At 39.0% G+C, this 18,426-nt stretch overlaps 1 protein-coding gene across 3 annotated transcripts in view; it reads right to left on the bottom strand.

Annotated features, from left to right (window-relative positions):
- The window catches only part of SPATA17 (spermatogenesis associated 17), a 117,885-nt gene that overhangs the window by 49,146 nt on the left and 50,313 nt on the right, over positions 1-18,426 (bottom strand). For all 3 annotated transcript variants that reach the window (XM_048495450.1, XM_048495372.1, XM_048495289.1), the window contains one exon: positions 16,433-16,556. In XM_048495450.1, coding sequence (XP_048351407.1) covers positions 16,433-16,556 — 124 coding nt within the window. The remainder of the gene's footprint in view (positions 1-16,432; positions 16,557-18,426) is intronic.

Raw genomic sequence — 18,426 nt, 5'->3', positions numbered from 1 at the left:
AGAAGTCGTGGTTAAAAATCAGAGGCAAATCTGCTTTTCATAAAGAAAGAAGTCTGTTTGCTGGCACTGGTAGGATGCCTGAAAGCATCTCACTGAACTCTTTCAGGTGCAATGATGAAGGCATTTCAGGTAAGGAGAAGAGAGGACCATGGTTGCTTCAGCAGAAACATACGGCAATGGTAGTTATCTCAGAGCCTAACCCAGAAATAAGGATGCAGGTTCCAAAAGTTGCAGCCAAAAACGTCCTACATATCCCCTCAGCAAACAGGAAAGGAGCTGAAAATTGGGAGGGAGGTGAGAATCAAATTGTCAAGCATTGCTTGATTTGTTTCAAGGGGAAGTGATCCAGGCCTATTTAAGTCACACTAACAATGATGAATTATTTACTCTGTTTGTAATGTCTTCTGTTTGTAATGTCTTCTTAATTACTAAAAAATGTTGATTATTAGAAATGAGGAAAAGAAGTATTAGAATTGGAAGCACAGATGAAATATTAGTAAATGTTTATATTGTTCTCTCTGCTCCTGAATTACAATTCCCAGTTTCTGAGTCCAGATTCTCATAATGTATTAACCTTTTGGGAATGAAAGGACAGAGTGCTCCCCAATTAGTTCTAATGCATTTTTCATTTGCATGTCCCACAGGAAAATCCCAACTCATAGTGTCAAAAGCTAAGTAAGGCTTTTATTTAGCTGTGCTTGTGCGTGCGTGCGTGCGTGCGTGCGTGCGTGTGTGTGTGTGTGTGTGTGTGTGTGAGAGAGAGAGAGAGAGAGAGAGAGTGAGTGTACTGTCCTTTTGGTACACACAGACTCAGGGAGAAAGAGAATTAAACACACACACATATACACAGGGAGAAAGACAATTAAAAACACTCCTGTGCAAGGGCTTGATGATTAACAGCTAATTGTAAAGTAAGAAAAAAGGAAAAAGTTCACCTTTCCTAGGAAATGTTATACATCATCTTAATCTATACTATTTCCAGTTCTAGGATATCCTTTTTGAGATGGGTTAACCAGACCTGTACATATTATTTCAAACATGACTCCATGATATATTTATATAAATATATTATGACACTTGCATGTCTATTTTCAGTCTTTTTCATGATTATTAATAGCCAGAATTTTTCTTATTTAGTTTTTATTCAGCTATCAATTATTACTTTGCAGGAAGTTCAGAAATCTGGTTTATGGAGTCATGATTATTGTTGTTGTGATCTGCAGCACTTCACATTTACTCACAATGAATTCCATCTGAGGTACTGTTGTTCATTTGAATAATTTGGCACTATCCTTTTGGGAATATTCAAAGTCTGCTTTGGTTTCTACTAGATTGACTAATTTGTTGTCATCTGTGAACTTGTTCACTTGTTTTTAAACCATTTATCAATAAATTAGCCTCAGTCCTACAGATTCTTCTAGAATCCACTATTTACATTTTTCCATTGAAAAACCTGTTTATTCCTATACACAGTTTCCTGTTCTTTAACCAGTTACTGATCTATAAAACGACTCGCCATCTTATCCTATGACTTCTAAGTTAGATACCCTCAAGGAAGCACTTCATCAAAAACATTTTGGGAAGAACAGGTTTACATGTTTACTTGACTAACCTTATCAACAGCTTTGCTAAGACTTTTATAAAATTCCAAAAAGTTAATAAGCAAGCTTTCCCTCTGTAGACACCTTGTTGATCCTCAGTGAGGATTTTTCTTCTTATATTCCACATTCATCATCCTTGTTTTCATTTCTTTTCATCTATTCACTTCCAAGTTCACTCCTGTCCATTTGCTCAAACTTTCATACCATCATGTCAATACCATTGTCCCACACTGGATGCTCCCCTTCTGCTGTCTACTACTTAAACAAAGTGTTTTTATCACTTTTGAAAATGAGACAACAGACGTGGTCAAATTGAGCCACAACATTAATTCAATTTACTTTGAATAGTAATAGTATAGCCTGTAGCAGCAGCCTGGTGTCCTCGGATCAAGAGCTAGGCAAAACAAAGTACTTTAACTGAAGGGTTGAACAATTCCTTCAATCTTTCCCATTGAAATAAATGTCTCTCATTGTTAAGTTTGGCTGGCTCTCACCTTTAATTTGTGCCACAGTGACACAGCAGTTAGAAAACCTAAACTGAATAATGAATTATATAATTTTATCTGAATGTATACAGAGTTCTTATCCTCGGGGCTGTTATATCTATAGGATGATCCTTTAATTAATTAATTAATTGTATTCATCAAATGTATAGCCCGCCCTCCCCTTGAAGGGCTCGGGGCGGCGGACAACAAGGATAAGATAACATAATACATACTTTAAAACAGATTAAAAAACCATAATACTACGTAATAAACTATCAGGAACCATTTAAAACATAGGCAGATGGAGAGAAAACCCAACCCCCCCTCCCCCAACTGAGCCGACCAGAGGCCAGGTATGATCGAGTCACATTCAACCCGGCTGGCCAAATGCCAGGTGGAACATGTCAGCCATATCATAGAAATGTAGAATCCAAATTCCTCATACTAATGTGAACCCTCCCTCTCATTCTTATAGATAGGAGGGAATAGAGAAGGTGCCAACAATTCTAGAACCATTCCCAATAACTTAGTTTTCATTTTCAACCTGAACATGCCATTTATTCACTTAAGCGTTTCTTTTAAATGGCAGAAAAATGAATATTTGAATTATTATCCGGTTCATCAATTATAAATTTGTCCAGTGTTTGAACTGGTTTTTGAAAAACCAAGGGTTCTTTTCAACTTTCTGAATAAATTTTATAGGTTGGACATCTATATATACACACACACACATAGTAAACACAATCCATAGCGAGCCTTAACAGATTTTCTTTTTTCTGTCTCCATGCTTTTCATAAGCATCTCTCACAAGAGCCTCTGTCAAAGTTGGCTTTCTTGGACTTCCTTTTTAGGAGCAATTTTCTGAAGTGACAAACACCATAGGGAAATGTGTGCTAACCTTTAAAAAATGTACCACTGAGTTATTTGCAGTACTGTCATGCTAACTTCCAACTCAATAAGACCAAAGAAACCTCTGGGGGATACTCTGCTAATAGCTTCTTGCTGACCTCCTTGCAGTCCGCCCTTCTGCTGAATAGTGGCCCAGTGGTGAATATAGCAAATGAGGAGTGAAAGCTGTTTTTTTAAAGCTATGATTCTCACTCACTGAAAAAGAAAAAGAAATGAATTACACAAACGCTCCCCACTCTTTCACCTTCGTATTTGCTCCTTGTCAGGCTGTCCACCAGGGAAAACCATGCATGACTCAGAAGCATTTGGTCAGACTCAACATATGAGCAAATGTACTATTTGCTGCCTAGCTATCCTTAGCATTACATAAATATGTTGAAATTTTCATTTCTAACCAATGCATTAAATTGCTTTCTTCTTAGTAATTGAGAATGACACATGGAAGGCAAAGAGAAAGGTTTCTCAGGATGTCAGGTTCAGGATTTCATAAATCTCTCTCTTTCACTTACACAGACAGACATTTTCAACTGTTAATATTTGTTTCTGAATTGAATAGATAACTGGGGGACTCACCATGCTCTTTGAATTTTCTTCTGATAAGATCAGTGACATATGTTTTTAACTGGCATCCAGGGACTACTAGGACTTCAAAAGTAGGAGATAACAAGCAGCAAATGGAGGGAATCCACCATGGCCTCCTACCCTCAGCTTCACCCATTTGTCCATCTTCTCCCCCTGGCGCAGCAGTTGGGGAAAGAAGGAGAAAGGAGCACCATCGTTGGAAAAAACAACAGGAGCACTTCCTCCTTTTCCCAGGTGCCACTGCTTGTTCACTTTCTCTCCTTGACAGGGTTGTAACTGGTGGAAGGAAGAAGACAGTGCCTGTACCTTGTCCCAGCTACAATCTTGTTTCCACTTTTCTATACTGGTGGCTAAACTGGCAAAGTTTGGGGCTGTGCATGACAGCGGGTGCCCCATCCAGTGTTCATTGTTTCCAATGAAGGAAAAATGTTGGTCCATAAATTTGGACACAATCTTTACTAAATTTGGGGGGTTCTTCCAAGGAGAGTCACTAGCACCTATGCTGCAAATTTAGTGCAAACAGTCCTCGGTGCCCTGGGCAGATTCCCCATGAACAGCAATGGAGGGGGATTTAAATACCTGTAGAAGTGTTTTTTCCTCTTAGCGGTTGTAGTTGGTGACCCCAAAATGGTCCCCCAAAAGCCAATTTCAAAGGTTTTGTCAGAACTGGGAATGGAAGCTACAGATTAAAACTATTTTTTTCAGTAAAAAAGTGAAAAATACTAAGGTATTTTTTGGCATCCCCCCCTCCCAAAAAAAATTGGCTTTGCTCACTACTACATTTCCACAATCTTTATATAATCACCATGGAGAAACTGTATTGTATTTTTAAAGACAACCTGGTTATTTACATCTTTACATCTTTTTTACATTTTAATTAAGTAATTATTCCAATTTCTAAAGAACTCCTACCTTTCACTTTCCCTCTTCATCACCCAGGATGAAGGATTCATGGCTTGAGAAGCCACCAGATTCAAAGCTTGCCAATCAGAGACTATGAAGACAGTGATAGTGCCATCATGTGAATATTTATTTAAATGTGCATCCTTTTTCTTCAATGGGACTTACTAGGATTGAAGACTAAGCAACACGAATTCTCGCTCCTACTTCAGAACCCCATGGTTCCCTGTTGCTGCTTTTGTGCAGATCTGCTGACCCTCAGGAACAACATTTTGGAGGCAGACTTGGTGAGTTTGGGCAAGAAGCAAAAGTTAGAAAGTCCTGCTCTGTGATCTCTCATGGTAACTAACCAGTATAATTTGTGACCCGCTTCAACACAACATTAGTTATGATTATACATCTCGTTCTATAACAGTTTCCCATTTGTATTTTTACAATATAGGGAGAGAAAGCACAGGAGATTTCAAGAAGATGAGGAGAAGAGGACAAGAAGAAGAAGTTTTTTAATCCCCTGCTTTTCTCTACCCTTTAAGGAAGCTCAAAGTGGCTTACAATCGCCTTCTCTTCCCCTCCCCATAACAGACACCTTGTGAGATAGGTGAGGCTGAGAGAGTTCTGAACGAACTGTGACTAGCCTAAGGCCCCTCAGCAGGCTTTATTTGGAGGAGTGGGGAATCAAACCTGGTTCTCCATATTAGAGTCCACCACTCTTAAACAAGGATCCTGACTGCAAATGCTTTGCCCATTTCCTTAGTATATATAAGAGACAGTTCTCAGCCTATGAAGATAACTGGATTTATAAATAGGATAAGAAATTTTAGCCACCTCTGATAGTTAGAGACAGCATGTGGGTTTCTGTTTTTGTTTAAGGTAACCAAGGCAATGCACTAATCATAATAAAAGATATCTCATTCCTTTGATTTCTTGGGGGACAGGCCATCCCTTTTATCAATGCATAAAGAGAAATTCTTTAGATGACTGTATAGGACAAGTTTGGGAAGGGTTCTAATGTTGAATTTTTGTCATGATATATCCTCTCAGTCCAATTCTGGGTTTTAATCAGAAAAAAAAAATAGAGAAGAGGACAAACATATTTGCCACCCTAAAATGTATTTAATTAAATATTTCTAGCTCACCTTTCCTTGTCACACTTAAAACATTCAAACCCCAGACATCTCCACCCAAATGATGCTTGCAGTTCGCTCCCCATTAAAAGTGCTGGTGAATAAAATGGCCTTGCAGTTCCTCCTGAAGACTTCTAATGATGGTGCTCCCCTGCCCTTCTCAGAAAGTTTGTTCCACAGAGTGGGAGCTGCAGAGGGAAATGAAAGGGCTCTGTTTGATGCTAGGGGAACCATTTTCTTTAAAATGCGGGTGGTGAACATTTCAACTCAGGCACTCGACAGTTTTAATATAAAAAAATCCAGAAAGTGGTTTCCATACAGTGAATCAAGCTGCAGGTAAAATAGTATTCTAAATTAAATACTTTTCTAGTGAGCTATGAGAGTATAAAGTTATCATCTTTGCTATAACAATCATAAACATAAAAGGCTCTTATAAAAATCATTCATTTCTCAGGAAAAAATAACTTCAAGATGAAATGTCTCTCTGACTGATGGCTGAGCTAGCAATTGAAAGTAAAGATCTGCTCACTAATGTAATTCATTCAACCAGGAAAGAGATGAACCCTCCTCCTTTTTGAACTATAGCTCTTCTTATAGAATTGCAAAAATGCATATGTATTCAGTTAACTAATACAAAACATCAGGTACACGTTAGGTGCTAAGAAAGGAGATGATGTTGATGAGGAAGATTTGGTTGTGAAAATCCACATCTTCCTCTTAGCTGAGAAGTCTGTTTTGGGAAATCATATTTTCCTAGCAATAAAGCACAATCACTGAACAAAATTATATTTTATGTTTGGGTTGAAAGAGCATCTCTAACTGAAGTGGTCTGTGAATTAAAGACTGCTACTCCTGCACCTGTTGGCCTCTGTGTGGCTACTGCAGCCAATAACAAAGATGAGGAAACATCCACTCCCAGCCTTTTACAACCCTTACTGCTCAAAGATAGGTCTACAAAAAGCTATCAGTCAGCTAAATGAAGCTAGTGCAGCATAGTGGTTTGTACTGGGGAAACCTGGATTCAAACACCCATTCACCTGTGGAACTCACTAGGTCAGTCAACCTAATCTATAGCTGAAAGTTGTTGTGTAGATACAATAGAGCAGAGAAGAACCATATATGCCATCCAGAGCTCCTTAGAAAAAGGGTGCAACAAAAATGCAATAAACAGGAAGATGGATAAATAGGATGAAACATACACATAGATGCTCCACACACCTGAATTTTAGATGCTGTGAATGTACAACAGGGAAGGGTTATTGCCTTCACACCCTTTTTTGTGGGCATTCCAGAGATATTTAGCTGACCATTACTGGAAATAGATTTATTCTGGTTTGATCCTGGGACGGGGGTTGGGGGGTGGGGAGGGAAGGACTGAGGTGAGGGTGAAAAAATTGCTGGCCCATTTTGGAAGGGGAGGTTGGGTGAGCGAACAGGGTGTGTGGATAATGGTCAGGCTTTTTGGCAGGCAAGAAAGCTTGAATCAGTATGACCACACTGGTAAAGGAAGCCAGTTCAGAAATGTTTCTGGCAAAAACATCATGGTCAATGACAGTCACTTTCTTGTCCTCAATCACTGTGATGTCTGGTATATTATGTGCCAACACTTGGTCCGTTCAGGTTCAGAAGTCCCACAAGATCTTGACCTTCTCATTGTCTGTGACTTTCTCTGGACAATGTTCCCACCAGTTTTTACCTGTCCTAATGTTGTAATTCCTGCATAAATTCCAGTGGATCATCTTGGCCACTGAGTTGTGCCTCTGATTGTACTCAGTCTGGGTGATCTTTTTGCAGCAGCTGAGGACATGATCTACCAGTGGTGGCGAATCTTTGGCACTCCAGATGTTATGGACTACAATTCCCATCAGCCAATTGGCCATGCTGGCAGGGGCTGATGGGAATTGTAGTCCACAACATCTGGAGTGCCAAAGGTTCGCCACCACGGAATTCTACACTTTCATCAGTTTCCTTACACAATCTGAACTTTGCATCAACTGAGGATTTTTCAATTTTTGATTAATACTATTATTGCATCATCTGAGATTTTTTCAATTTTTCGATGATGATGATGATTACTATTATTAAGATTTGATACACCACCACTCCCATTTTGGGAAAGAACTCCAAAAGCTTTAAAACTAGCTGGAATTCAGTAAACCATCTTGAACACCCTGTGGATAACTTTTGCCAATAGCTCAGCTGCTGCATCATTTTGGAGCTACACATGTTTCTGCACTGAGTAGTCCCACATGGTGCACCTTGTGAGAAACAACGCAAAATGTTGCTAAGGCATCTATAACAGTGGCTAATGGTGTCATCCAAAGCAGGTCTCCTCAGAATCCTACTCAGGTCTATTCAGTGGATCTTATTCTTCCAAAAGTGTTTTTAAGATAGTACTGTATCCAAAAGAATCACAGGATTACCGAATGAAAGAGACCTTTCTTAGACACTGTGGCAAACAGTGCACTGAGGGGTAATTCAGGATTCAAAAGCACTCCCATATTGTAAAACTGACTCAAAAGGTAGAGTGTAACTCAATTTAGAATAGGTAAATCATTTACGTAACATCAGGTTATTGCCCTGCAGGCACTGAATTGTTACGCCCCCCCCCCCCCAATCTTTTAAAAAGTCTAAATTTGTAAAAAAAGAAAGATGCTAAGAACAAGGGAGAACAAATCTTTAAAACACATAAAGGAAAAGCATGAAGAAGATGTATGAATGAAATATTTGCTAGAAATGAAACTGCTGAATCAACACTGACCAGTGCACTTCATCATAATTATCAGGACACACTACTGCCAAGGGATTTATAAAAATCCCACTCAGCAAATAATTGCCCTGCTGTTAGGAGATAGTCAGAGTGTTAACACACTGTCACAGTCCAGCGTTTAGTAAGATATTCAACATTCAATTACTCTTGCTGAGAACTGAACAGGAATATGATAGTTTTTCAGCTACTGCTGTTACCTTTCCACAAATATTCCAGTGACTATTCCTGTTAATTCCCAGATAGAAGGGAAAGAGTCCTATTTTATCCTTTCAAGAGGTAGAAGAGTTACTTGAAAACCTAAATAGTTCATGAATAGCAAATATCTTTCGGGAACAGCATCATAGTAGTTTATAAAGAATATATTTCCTTAAGTTATAATAGTATATAACTAAATAAATTAATAACAGAATATATTAATGTACTTAAGGTGATTTTTAATCAAAAATATATCATTTCTTCACTCTTAGATTAGATCAGCCGTGAATAAAATTGTTTAGTTCACTCTAAAATTTAAAGATAACTTTTAGAAGGAAGAAAAGTAATAACATGGAATCTTCTTCTAGAGCCTAAGAGTGCAATTGGGGGGAGGGGGGGAACTGAGGGCACATTGGAAGTGGGAGGAACCCTACACCAATGTCTGTGTCCACTGCACAGCACAAAGTGGCATGGAGAGCAGTGTTAAGCTACTTATCTTGGCATTGGGCCATCATATGGATCCACTGTGGCTGAGCCCGAAAGCTGGCCCCTTTCTGTAACTGCCCACACCAGCATCATGGGGGGCATTCTGAAGGTGTTCCCAAAGGCAAAAGCCAACATTAGTCAGCACTGCATTTTCTTTCTGGCCACAGAGGTCACTCTGTGCAACGGGCTTTCCCACAGGTTTTCCCCTTTTCCCTGGCATCCCTACTGCCGATTACTGTCCCCTGCTGCTACTTCATCACCTTTGCCTTTTGGACTGGTCTGCCTGTCTGCTAAAGTAAAATGGCAAAATTCTGAATGAGATCATACACTGTAATTTCATATACTGGATCATAACCCTGAGCTGCGAGTTACATTAAATTCCTAAATTCGTTCAGTTGAAAGTCAGCCCCAACAATTTTAGTGAAATAGAGATCTAAGTAATTTTGTGTTGAATTGTAGTATGTAAACAGCATCAAGTTCAGTTTGTTTGGCTTAACTAGAATGGAGTGTACACGGAGAAATTGTTTGATTTTTATGTCCAATAAGGGTTAAAGCAGATTAGACACTGAAGATAGTTCTCTTGCTGATTTAGTATTTCCTAAATAGCAGTCACAGAGGGCAGTTTGGATGGAACAAAAAAAAATAGTGGTATTTGTTGTATGTCTTCCCTACTGAGGCAAATAGAGCTCTCAAAGGGCTAAATGACTACAGGAAAGGAATTCAGAGAAAGGATTCAAAAGAGAACTCTTGTGCAGCACAAATTCTAATCCAAATACTACACCTATCACTGGCTGTTATTTAGATAACTTTAAAGAGATCAGGGAATGTGACCATGAATTTTAATCCAATTAACTTAATCATTGATGTTTTGCGGCTATCAGTCAATAATATCTCTTGAATTATTTTATTTAGTTTGGCCCAGAATGTATTCTAGTTCATATAAAATATTATCATAAAGAATAGAAAATATAACTTTTGAATGGTAATAATACACCTACTTTATCCAATAATAAAGCGTACTGTAGCCCCTCCCCCCGCTTGCATTATAATTGCTTTTCCTTGGGATCTTCTCTCTTAGCTTAAAGATTTATTTTCCATACCCAAACCAATCTTTGCCCCACAAACTAAGTTTCAACACAAACTATCAACTTTTGGGAAATGTATTATGAAGTGTAATGTTTTCATAGGCTTGCCCTATCCAATATATGGATTTCAGTTATTATCTGCCCTTTGCACGAAAGTTTGTTCTTTTTACATTAGGATTTTAGATTTGGTGATTTCAAAATGATTCTCATTTTTAGACTTTGTTCAATATCATTTCCCACTATTATTTAGTCATTGCAATTGAGTAGTTAATTGATCTTTGATTATACTTCCTGTGCATATGTCCTTTAAACTGGCTGAGATAATTTTTAAAAGAATATTAATTTGTATTGTCGAAGGCTTTCATGGCCGGAATCACTTGGGTGCTGTGTGGTTTCCGGGCTGTATGGCCGTGTTCTAGCAGCATTCTCTCCTAACGTTTTGCCTGCATCTGTGGCTGGCATCTTCAGAGGATCTGATGTTGGGAAAGAAAGTGGAGTATATATATCTGTTTGAGTGTCCAGGGTGAGTGAAGAAACATTGTCCATAAGCACATGGACAATTTTAACAGAAAGGAAGAAACTATGAAAATAAACAGAACTTGGCTGCCAGTGTTGAAAAATACTAGAGTCAAGACAGTGTCTAACCAGCTCCACACAAACATAGGATGACTATAGACAAAGGAAACAAAGGCCAGGATACTTCTATTCAGATGCTCCCACCAGTGACCTTGCTATCTCCATTGTTACTCCCATGCTATAGACTTCATTGTTACTCATACTTCTATTCAGATGCCCTCAACTATTGACCTGGTTGTCTTCTTTGTTACTCACAGACAATGTTTCTTCACCCACCCTGGACATTCAAACAGGTATATATACTCCACTTGCTTTCCCACCATCAGATCCTCTGAAGATACCAGCCGCAGATGCAGGTGAAACGTCAGGAGAGAATGCTGCTAGAACACGGCCATACAGGCCGGAAACCACACAGCACCCAAATATTAATTTGGTTTGCAGAAGTTTCACAGTCTAATCCGGGGGGGGGGGGACTGAACCCCCTCTGGAGCCAGCACACCCTTGCGTCAGTGTGGGTGCCACTCTGCCAGAGCAAGGGGCAAATGCGACAACAGGGAAGTTACTTACCCTGCCGAGCAGGCTCTGTGGCATCCAACCTGCTCAGGCCTGGTGGCACAGAACATAGTGACAGCATTACTGGGGCATTCTGGGGGCAAGCCAGGGGGTAGAGCTAGACTTGCCTTCCACTGGTCCTGCTGGTCCCCATGTGCCAGGAGGACAGGCTTGAAGATATGCCACATTTTCTGTGGCATATTTCTGTTATCCTCTTTGAAGGATTCTCAGACCGTGCTGAGTTTTTTTCATTTTGGGGCTTCCCACACTGCAGGAAAGCTCTTTGAAAGGTGTGGGGTGGCACTGGAGCGGTGCCGTCTTTGCCTGCCATCCCATTCAGGATTAGACTGTTATTGATTTATCTGAGACCTGGTTTATATCATCACAATCCAATAAAGGAGATCTACAAACACACAAATAGGTGTAGGCTCCAATAAAACTAATGGATATATGGGTTGACACATAAGGGAATGGCTGTTCCCGGGAGAGGCTCTCCTTGCTCATCATATGCTGGATCAGGCCTTATAAGTAACCATGTTCTGAAGTCTTTAGAGGGTTTTTTTTTGGGGGGGGGGAGGGTCATGAAAAACCAGAATTATAAAGTCTCCTATATTTTGAGGCGGCGGCAGTAATTTCTTGTCCTCGAGGATTGGCTCAAAAATCTTGTACAAGAAAAAATATATAAATATTTATTTTTCTTTCCTGTTAATGTTAACTTTTTTCAGTATTCTTCATAAACTGTGTATAAGTGGCATGTAAAAGTCATTAAATGGCTAAACATAGCATAATGCATACCTAAGGGACTGTCTCTTTCCGTATTGCCCCGATAGGCCCCTCCGTTTTTTGGAGGCGGACCTGCTGGTGATCCCTGGGCCCAAAGTGATCCGGCTGGCCTCAACAAGGGCCAGGGCTTTTACAGCCCTGGCCCCTACTTGGTGGAACAGGCTCCCAGGTGAGATCTGGACCCTGCAGGACACACAGAGTTTCCACAGGGCCTGAAAAATGGACCTGTTCATCCGGGCCAGCCAGGGTAACATCGGATATTCGCTACAAATAACATCAGGCCTCTGTGGGCCCAGGGAAGAGAGGGAAGGAGAAAAAGAAAAATTCTGACGCCATCAACAAAATATGTTTTTAACTTCTGTGCGGGCGGAATGTTTTAGTAGTTTGGTAGTTGTTACTGTTTTAATGTATTTAATGATGTGAACCACCCTGAGCCCCTTGGGGAAAGGGGGTATATAAACTGAACAAACAAACAAATAAATAACGGAAACAAATGAATCAGGAAAATCTGTGACAAAGACTGAAAGACTAAAAGGGCTTCCAACAACACATGAAAACAAAGCAAAAAAGGGCACATTTGTACATCCCTACAATTAAAGTTTATAGTTGCCTTAGAAATTGGGCAAGTTCTTAACTTTTGCTTCAAACCAAACTGCCAAGTTAAATTTCAACTTTCAAGGATAATAACCTTGTTATTTTCACTGAGTTGTCTAAAAAGCAGAAAAACGGTATGAGATCATCTGCAGATTCTGGGATATTACAGCAGCCATCATGGCTACAATGGACTAAATAACTCTTTCTGTATCAGTAATATAAGCCCGAGGCATTACATGCCAGGCTGAAATAGAAATAAACATATGTAAATTAATAATGCTGCAAATATCATAGCTGTACAACCCAAATCACCAGAGACTGCTCTTATGCAAGAAGGCCAAGTTGCAAGTGAAGCCATTTGCCATAATGACATGTAAATTAGCATTTTCAGTTTCTAATAATAGCACCATACTAATTTTAATGCTATCAGATATTTTAAGCATATCAGTAAAAAGAAATAAGCAAGTAGAAATAGGTGCAAAATTATTTTAAAGGAGCAAAAAGATACTGAAGACTGTAGAATGGTTCATATATGCTACCAAATTATGTTTGGCACTCTGGGAACAAGCTCTGTACATGTCTGCTCCCTCTTCTCTTGTACACCTGGTCTCTAATACTGGAACTTTTTAGGTCAAGAGATCATTTGCTGCTACATCTGAACAAGCAAATTATATTTTGGAATTTTCCTTCGAAACAGAATTGCACATCAGATCCAAAATGTGGTTTGGAGGAAAAAAAACAAACTATAGTTTACTGGTTCAGGTGTAATAGAAAAGTGTTCGCAGTAAAGTGTACACTGTGAAGGGAAAGAGAAGCAGGGATAACTGCAGGCACAATGTTCATGTAGGACAATACTTTAGCATTATATTTTAACCATTGCTATATCACAGACTTCACATAATCAGGGTTGATAGACTCCTCCTGGAGATGAAGGATCCCCCACTTTGGGCCCCCTTTGCCTGGATCTGTCCAGCCGGCCAGTATAAATCATCAGGTACAAATTAAGGTCTAAGCCACAATATGTTTGCAGATTGACATCACTTCTGGAAGGGATGTCATCGTTTTGCTGACAATATGGGAGACACTCTGGTATTTGGGCAAAACTCTACAAAAGAGTTTCTACCATAGAATTTTTACGCAAATACCAGAGCTTCTCCCACACTATTGGTGACATGATGATATCACTTCCAGAAATGAAATCAATGTGCTGATGATATCGAGGTCCAGGTCTCAATTTGTACCTTATAAGCCCCCCCCCCACACACACACTCTTTTTCATGCCAGATATGGGCTAAAATTGATGTATAAAATGAATAATGAAATTATAACTTTTGTTTAAGAAAGCAGTTGGGAAGATGGTTTGAAATCTTGAAAAATATCTGAGGGTTTTTTAAAAAAAACTTGGTTGTATCTAAAAAACTTAAAATCCATATGGAAATAAAAATTATTTTAAATTTTATGGAAATTCTCTTTGAGACTGGAGCTTAAGGTAAATTTAAGACACTTTAATAACATATTCTCCCATTGATCCATTTATATATTATACCCAAAGTTGCTGGCCCATTTTATCGTACAATCTTTCACTCATTCTTCCTCTATTTCAAGCTTAGTGTCAATATTTTTATTGTTTTTTATTTTATTATTTATTCAATTTATACCCCACCATACCTCAGCAAAACTGGGCTCAGAATGGCTTCCAAAACATACAATCAACCACAAGGAATATAACATATCCACCATAACAGCAAAACTGATTTTGGCTAAGTCATGAATAAAATTCCTGCATTTCTTTAGAAACAACATGACCATGAACATAGATCTCACACTACATATATATATATATATTTGGTAGCATCCAAAGTTAGACCTTTTCACAAGGCAACCAGTAGATGGAGCAGACAACATAATTTATGACTTTGTAAGATAGTCAGGGATTCTTCAGCAAGTTTCTTTATAATTACAGGGATCACAAAGAAGACATTTTCTTCAAACAAAAGAAGCTCAAATATGTTAGGTGTTACTTGACTAGTTATTGAAACCACTGATAAATGAAGAACGTTGATTAAAAGCTCAATATTTCATAAGGATAAAGTTTTAGAGCTTGTCATTTATTTCTCCAGGCATCATTTTCTAGGAACTTGAGTTTTACTCAAAATACAATTCCACTTCTATTTTTTACTTCTTTTCTCTGAGAAGTTTATACCAGCATTAGGTATGGTGACAAGGTAACTTATAGGATGCAATGAATATGCATAGTTTAATCTACACAAAAATAAAAAAGCTAAAATAATGTGTACTACATTTTCATTAATTCATTGCACCCTAGATCACAGCCAGCGAACCTGACTGCAATTCTGCAGTGGGATTTGTGCATTACTGGAGCATTATTGGAGCTTATGACTTGAATTGCCAGTTCTTAAATTGCTAAATGAGGTGACTTCACTGAACACAAACTTCACATTGGATATGCCTTTTACATATGCCTTTCACATTGGATATGCCAAAAGTATAAACTGTCTAGTGTATGGCATAGTATGTTTCTATGTTTGTAGATAGTTGCTGCAATCAGGATGATGGAGTATGTTTAATTGCAAATTGACCTCAAACTATTCTGTCCTGTCTGATGCCAGTTTGTTATGCTCTTTAAAAAATTTTGAGGTAACTATAGTTATTAATTTCAATTTTAAAACAATATGAATTGTTTCCCAGAGAGAATGTCTTCAATATGCTCTTTCTAGAACTAGATGAATAATTCATTCTCAATAATATTAATTTACTAATTAGCCCTTTCTTCTGTTTCTTCACAAACAACCCCTGATTTTACTAAATTTACAATTAAAATAACTAATTTGCACTAATCATTTTATTTTTCCATAATTAATTGCCATGAAGCTTATGTAAACAATCTCTAACATTGCTTATTCATGACTGTTAAAGAAAAGGGCTAATTTTTTGGTTGCATAGTCACATGGTACTGTTTCTGATCCTTGATTGGTGGAATAGTAGCTGCTAAGCAGAAAGTGAGCACAAGACTAACTAGAAAGTCTAATCATTAATAACAAATGCACTTTTATGATTTAAATAATTTTGCTTGCATTTCTGATATGGATATTCCTATAATCAAACATTCATTACAAACTCACAAAGAATTATTTGCTCTGATGATCACAAATAGGAATTAAAAGGGGGAACACCTGTCATAGTGAAGATCTCTTCAGAATTCAGACAAATATTCTCAGAACAGTATATATCCCAGACAGAACATATTCACAGGAAAAGTGTGTAAGAATGCAAACAAAGTACATTAGCTGATTCAGGAAATTTCTTATAAATTTTAACAGATAACTCTCACTTACAATGTATTTTAAAATGTAGCTCGGAATTCCAATTCTGGCGCAAGCATTAGCTCAATTAAAATGGAAAATATGAAACCCCTCCTTGCCTTAATAACTTGTTAGTTTCTGACAAGTGAGACAACACAACAATAAACCAGTCAAAATGAGTTTTTAAAGTGAGGTTATGCCCTTCGTGTTGTGTTATCACAATGGCAGATCAAACTGCTGACTTGGTCTCTTTCTGTCAGCCGTGCTGATGCTGCCTCTATGAAGCTGCTGTCACGCAGCAGTCATGGTACCTGCTCTCGCCTATAGAAATGCACTAAATTGAACTCGAAGTAGTGTCTTTGAGATATCTTTTCAACAAGTCATGTCCCATTCAGCCTGCTAGTTTATCTCTGTCAAGCTAGGGGCCCCAGTGGTTTGCATGAGCTGTCAGGAACAGGTACACCAACCTGCTGAGTGCTAAGGAGGTAATGCATCTTTCGGGCTTGGTAATCCTTTTTCTTCTCTTCCCTTTCAAGCAGTTGTTTCTCCTCTTCTTTCTCCTTCATCACTGCAAACTCTTCCAGTCCTCTCCTGTATCAAAACAATTTAGCTGCTTACAGGGCCAACATAAGAAAAGATAACTGATATTCTTTTTAAAAAAACTCTCTTGTTGCTTAACTACTGGCACTGCCTACTGTTTTATAATAAACAATGCCAGGCTGTATTTAGTATATTTAGCAATACAAGGCTGCTGCAATAATATTTGTTAAAACATAAACATTAGACATGTTCTACCAGTGGGCTACAATAAACCTATCTTTCTGTTCAATTCAACAGTCCTTTCGTACAGCTTGCTGGAAAAAAACCTTTCTCAATTATAAAAATTAGTTAGTTTGCAAATCAGATGGAAATCAGTTATTCTGATTTCATTAACTCAGAAATATACCACTATCAGCAGAGAACCCACAAGGAAATGCAGGGGGTACCTACTTTATCCCTGCATCCTCTTCCCCACTCTGTTTCTTCTTTCCCTTCTCCTGGCACTCCCATCTCTACTTTGGTTCCTTCTCTCTCTCTCTCTCTCTCTCTCTCCCTCCCTCCCACCAACCTTCCCTACTGCCCTGGTCTTCAGGAATATCTATTATTTATTTAATACATTTCTACCCTGCCTTTCCCCCCTCTGGAAACCTTAAGTGGTTTATATTATTTTTCTCTTCACCAGTTTATCTTCACAGCAATCCTATGAGGTAAGTTATGCTGAGAGTAACTGGTCTAAGGTGACCTATTTATGGCAGAGTGGGGATTTGAACCTGGGTCTCTGAGAGCTTAGTATGATATTCTTACCGCCACAGCAGACTGGTTTTCCTGCAGTGGCTGTTGTTGAGTAACAGTGAGTTGTCATTGGGCCTGGGTGAGTGACTCTGATGATTGCTGCCTGGCCTAGCCTCAGTGAGTCTTCCTCTCTAGAACCAGGAGGGAGCAGGAGTGGACTGGGGGACAACATGACCCTGGAAAGGGCTCTGCCGCCTCCTCCTGCCATTTATTGACAGTTTGAGAGTTAGCAATATTGTTGTGCTTGCCCACCAATCTCCACAACAGCAATGAGGACCTTCATTTCTTAGAGGTACAATCACTGCTGTTAAGATGGAGTTTTTAAACTATTCTTATTAGTTTTAAATTTCAGATTTTTCTGCAAACCTTTTTTTTCTTAGGTTTGCAGAAAGATCTGTCATTTCTGTCCCTGGCTCCAATACCTGGATTTAAGTATTCGTAGATGGGTTCATATTGAAAGTTATATAGATGATTTAACTTTTGATCAGGATTTAAAGCAGATGTAAATAAGCTTCTGGTGCTGATAAACTGTAAAAACTAGATGTCGCTTCTGCAATGAATAACGCAGTTACTGAAATCATAGTTCAGTGGTAGATCTCAGGTAGCAGGATTTGCAGTGGGGTGAAGAAAGATCTATCCCAAAGATTTTGGAAAGCCACTGCAAATCATTGTAGATGGTACTTGACTACATTGGACCAACAGTCTCATTCAGAGGAGTCTGATAGGGTAGGATGCCATCCCAATTTATTTCAAGCAAATCTAAAATCATCTTCTAATGCAGTGGTGGCGAACCTATGGCACGGGTGCCAGAGGTGGCACTCAGAGCCCTTTCTGTGGGCACGCGCAAACAGAGTGCCCCCCCCGCCCCCACATCTAGGCTGGCCTGGGCCGCTGGGCTCGATTATAACCATTAAACCTAAGATCTAGTTTTGGGGAAGCAGTGTAGGTAACCCTGTTAAGCGCTGTTAAACCCCACTGGTTTTCACGCAAAGAACTAAAGAGCAATCCTTTACCTGGGAGTAAGCTTGGTTGCTGGCAATGGGGCTTGCTTCAGAGCAAACCCTCCTAGGGTCATGATTCACCCGTTGGAAGACTTGCATGGTTGCTTCAAAGCAAAGTCACCGACTAC

Source organism: Sphaerodactylus townsendi, linkage group LG01, assembly GCF_021028975.2.
Source record: "Sphaerodactylus townsendi isolate TG3544 linkage group LG01, MPM_Stown_v2.3, whole genome shotgun sequence".
Classification (NCBI taxonomy): Eukaryota; Metazoa; Chordata; class Lepidosauria; order Squamata; family Sphaerodactylidae; genus Sphaerodactylus; species Sphaerodactylus townsendi.
This window is presented reverse-complemented; position numbering and strand designations above follow the sequence as displayed.